Here is a 4,842-nt window from a genome sequence, read left to right as displayed (position 1 = left end):
CGGGGCACAAGTCACTTTTACGGTCCAAAGATCCCAGAAATCTGAACGCACCATATGGTCGTCCTTGTCCCGGCGTACCGAGTGGGTAACGCCGCCTCCTGGTCTTTCTTTATCTCATTTCAGCATCTTTAACGCAACGGAAAGGAGAGCGAAAGGGCCACAGAGCTGAAGTACCATCCGTCTGTTTCCCTTCAGTGGGTTCCTACAGATCATGTCCGAGGAGAAACTGCGAAGCGAATCCCGTCGATTGGGGGACGCTCTCCTAGATAGATTACAGTCTTGCTGCATATTCCGTTTGCAGCGATGCATTGAAGCTGTATGTTATCACATTCCGGGAGTCGGTCCTTGCATGTCTTAGAACTTGAAATCTACCATATCATAGATTCCAAGGTCTATTTAGATTTCACTTGTAAAATTAATTGAATGATTGCAGTGAATTATAACCTCTAGTGACTATCACTTGTTCTATAATTCATTGATCATAACTTATATTTAGACACATAAAATATATTAAACATTAACAAAGTGAAAGTCTTAATTATAAAATGAAAGTTTAGACTAGTGGTTCCGGATTATATACTCATTACCGAATATCATGGAATATCGTAAGATCGCGCAAAGACATATATCAATTCTCAGGTTCTAAGTTATAGCTGAAACCATGCTCGTTCCTTTTAGAGACTAAATGAGATGATTGAGGAAAGAGACCCGTTAGTGAATTGACACTCCCTACTTGAAGGGTTTGTGTAAAACGATCTGCACAAGATACGGTGAAACTAAACAGGAAAAAGATTTGCCTTCATCGTGCATTTCATGTCCGCAACCCATCTGATCCGCATGCAACAGCTCAAATCCTGCCATGACACATGATGAGCATTAGCTCCTTGAATTGTCAATCCGACCCCAGTTTCTCGAATTTGTCATCTTCTGTTCTCTTGCTATTCAAACCCAAAGATTCCTTTTGATCGATCGACCTCATTCTTAGAGCAACATCATAGCACATAAACAATCACCGATCTCCTCACGAATTCAATGTGAAACCAAAGAAAGATATTGTTTTTGAAGCCTTTTTGTCTTGTTTTGTCAACCCGAAAGAAACCCCCAAAACTTTGAGAGACCAAAAGCGAGCGAAGACAAAACGGTGGTGTACCAAGACATGCATTACACTTATGACATGGAAGACACCCACATCACATCATGCCAATATAAGTCAAGTGATGGGGACCATTCGCTCCTCTGCGGATTCACCTTCAATCGCTCTCATCACGCTCTCTCAGTCCCAGAGAGAGTTTTATATATGCATGTGAGCAGAGTTAGCGAGTTCGCAAGGCATCGGAAGCGAAGGGAGGGCGGAGAGACATGGAGGTGGACATGAAGAGCATGGTGGTGGCTGATGAGAATAACAAGCAGCAAGAGAGAGCCCCAGGCGAGGAGAGCGATGGCTCCCCAAAGAAAAGGAAGCTGGGAGGCATCAAAACTATGCCGTTCATCCTCGGTAAATAGATCACCTCCGTTTAATGGCGAAAAAAGAAAAACGAGATAGCTCAGTTCATCCTCTTATATCATGTTCTTGCTCTTTCTTCTGTTCTTTTAATGGAAAGCACATAACAATAACTCTGTTCCAAGACCACATGACCTCAGAATCACCCTAGGAATCTTCAATCTTTATCAGAATGAACATGGAAACAAAAGGGGGCGCCAAGTCTTGTGTGATGTTTAGCAATAATGTTGGTAATGATTATGTAAGTGCTGTGTGCAGCGAACGAGGTGTGCGACAGATTCGCAGCGTCCGGGTTCCACGCCAACATGATAACCTACCTGACCCAAGTGCTGAACCTGCCATTGGTTCAAGCTTCCAACACCCTCAGCAACTTTGCCGGGACTGCCAGCTTCACGCCGTTGCTTGGCGCTTTGCTCGCCGACGCGGTGGCCGGCCGGTACTGGACCATCGTCCTCGGCTCCATTTTCTACGAACTGGTCGGTTCTCTCTCCCTCCCTCCCTCTCTCCGTACGTGGTGTAAATTTTTTACCTCCCATTCTGGCTTTTCAACAGTTTCGAACCTATGACTCATCCCAATCCCCGGAGTAGGTTTTCCATGTATCATAGATCCCATGTGATGCGATGTCGCCAATCCGAACAACACATTTGATGACATGGAATTGATTGTCGACGTTAGAATCTGCCGTGCCTCCTTATTTGGTGAATATGATTGCGCTTTCTGTGAAGTTTTCTTTTCATTATGATGCCTATAACAGATGAATTAATCACGATTTTGGTAGTTCCCAAGTGTTTTCGAGCTGGATTAAGTTCATATAACAAATTGAGCACAGACGGAAGTAGTTTGGTGTAACCAAAGGATTGAATTCAAGTCTGTTCAGCAGGCCCCTGGAGTTGATGTCTGAGAGCCAAACGAAAGTCAAGAAAAGGTGTGAACGGTGAGAAATCAGTCTTCAACTGGTCAAGTGAGCAGAAGTCGCAGGAGAAATTGCGAAAAAGAGGTTATAGATAGAGACATTCAGTAGAAGTGACCGATTCAACAATATAACTGATAGAGTGCGAAAGCAAAATGAGTGGAGTTGCTCAATTTAAAAAAATAAAAATAAATCAGTATCAGATTGGTTTCTTTGTAAAGATGAAGAAAGTTCTATTGATCATTAATGTGATTTAGCTGGTTTCCACATAATCAAGGCAATTCCAAAGAGGAAGATTTCAAGAACTTGAATTTGAACTAACGTACACGCAGCTAATTACAGGGTCTGATTAGCATAGTCCTATCGGCAGTCCTCCCTTCCCTCCGCCCGCCACCCTGTCCGACCCAGGTGAACTGTCAGGAAGCCAACACCACCCAGCTGTGGGTCTTCTACATCTCCCTTCTCCTCACCTCCCTCGGATCTGGCGGCATCCGCCCCTGCGTTGTCACCTTCGCCGCCGACCAGTTCGACATGTCCAAGTCCAAGGTCACCTCCCGCGGGTGGAACTTCTTCAACTGGTACTACTTCAGCATGGGCATGGCCACGCTCACGGCGATCACTGTGGTCGTCTATATCCAGGACAACGTGGGATGGGGCTGGGGGCTTGGGATCCCAGCAATGGCCATGGCAATTTCAGTGGTGGCGTTCGTCATCGGGTCGAGGCTGTACGTAAAGTTGAAGCCTGGAGGAAGCCCACTCACCCGACTAGCTCAGGTGATAGTGGCGGCCGTGAAGAAGAGGAATATGCCGGTGCCAGAGGATCCGGGGTTGCTGTACCAGAACAAGGAGCTCGACGCAGTCATATCCGTGCACGGGAGGCTATTGCACTCGGAACAATTCAAGTAAGCTACCATTTCGCCATCAATCTGGAATATTGTGTTCCGTAATTCGGCCTAATTGATTCACCATTAAATCCCACCTGCCCGTGTATCAATTAATTATCAGGTGTCTTGACAAAGCCGCGACGGTGACTGAAGAAGAAGCTAGGAATTCAGGTCCACCGAATTTATGGCGGTTGGTCACGGTGCACCGCGTGGAGGAGCTGAAATGCATCGTCAGGATGCTTCCGATTTGGGCTGCCGGGATTTTGCTGGTCACGTGTTCGTCGCACCTTGGCAGCTTCACCATCATCCAGGCTCGAAGCATGGACCGTCACTTGTCCCGCTCCTTCCAAATCCCACCTGCTTCGCTCTCCATCTTCGCCAACTTAACCATGCTCTCAGGTAAGATCTCATGGCACCTACGGATCTCAATCAACATGTTCATTTGAGTTTCTAGCGACACAATTGGAAGCATGACGCTAATGCAAAGTCGCAATCCTTTCAGGTCTAGTTCTGTATGAGCGTGTATTCGTGCCCTTCATCCGCCGATTCACGGGGAACCCGGTCGGGATCACGTGCCTCCAGAGAATGGGGATAGGATTCACGATAAACATACTCGGCGGGATAGTTGCGTCGTTTGTCGAGATCAAGAGGAAGAAGGTCGCCGCCGCTTACCACCTACTGGATGACCCGAAAGCCATCATACCCATCAGCGTCTTCTGGCTGGTCCCTCAGTACGTCATCCATGGAATAGCTGAGGTCTTCATGTCCGTGGGCCACCTGGAGTTCCTGTACGACCAGTCACCCGAGAGCATGAGAAGCACCGCGGCGGCGCTGTACTGGGTCGCCATATCGGGGGGGAATTACCTCGGCACGCTGCTGGTGACCCTTGTCCACAACAACACGGGCAAGGAGAGGAACTGGCTCCCGAACCGGAACCTCAACCGGGGGAGATTGGAGCGCTATTACTGGCTCGTCAGCGGGATTCAAGTCATCAACCTCGTGTATTACCTGGTCTGCGCTCGGCTCTACACATACAAGCCTGTCGAGGAGTCGATCTGCAAGGAAGACGAAGAGGCGGAGCCAGCGAAAGACGAAGTCCCGGCCAAGAACATGGCCAACGGAGCTAATGGGAATGCAGGGGAGATGGAGCTAAGTGCCGATGCCGAGAGAGCTTAGAAATTTGCTAGACTTTTCGGAGGCCTTCATTGCTGCACCATAGATGTATATGTTATGTACTGATTATATCAGATCATGATCTTTAAGTCACATTTGATAGGTGAATAAATTCGAAGAATATATACATAGTTATTTAAATTACCATAGTTTAATTGTTTATTCGTGATCAAACGGCAGCGTTAGAAAAATTTAACAAGCCTACCCTAATTTATGAAACTAAGCAATACCAATTTATATTTAACCAACACTCTATAGTATAAAAAAACTCAAAGAAAACATAGAATTGCTGTTGAGTTTCCATGCGAATTTGGTAATCGAATCGTTTAATATCGTGATTGTTTTAATTTGTGTTTTCCAGATTTTAGTTTGA

The 4,842-nt window shown here is 46.4% G+C and overlaps 1 protein-coding gene across 1 annotated transcript; it reads left to right on the top strand.

The window, feature by feature from the left end:
* The first annotated feature begins 1,228 nt into the window (after window positions 1-1,228).
* Window positions 1,229-4,618, top strand: LOC104443799 (protein NRT1/ PTR FAMILY 3.1). The gene is made up of 5 exons (XM_010057329.3): window positions 1,229-1,495; window positions 1,760-1,977; window positions 2,755-3,314; window positions 3,418-3,695; window positions 3,799-4,618. The coding sequence occupies exons 1-5, from the start codon at window positions 1,360-1,362 to the stop codon at window positions 4,470-4,472; spliced, it is 1,866 nt and encodes a 621-aa protein (XP_010055631.2). The 5' UTR covers window positions 1,229-1,359; the 3' UTR covers window positions 4,473-4,618.
* Window positions 4,619-4,842: the final 224 nt, after the last annotated feature.

The sequence above is a fragment of the Eucalyptus grandis genome, chromosome 1 (genome assembly GCF_016545825.1).
Source record: "Eucalyptus grandis isolate ANBG69807.140 chromosome 1, ASM1654582v1, whole genome shotgun sequence".
Classification (NCBI taxonomy): Eukaryota; Viridiplantae; Streptophyta; class Magnoliopsida; order Myrtales; family Myrtaceae; genus Eucalyptus; species Eucalyptus grandis.
This window is presented reverse-complemented; position numbering and strand designations above follow the sequence as displayed.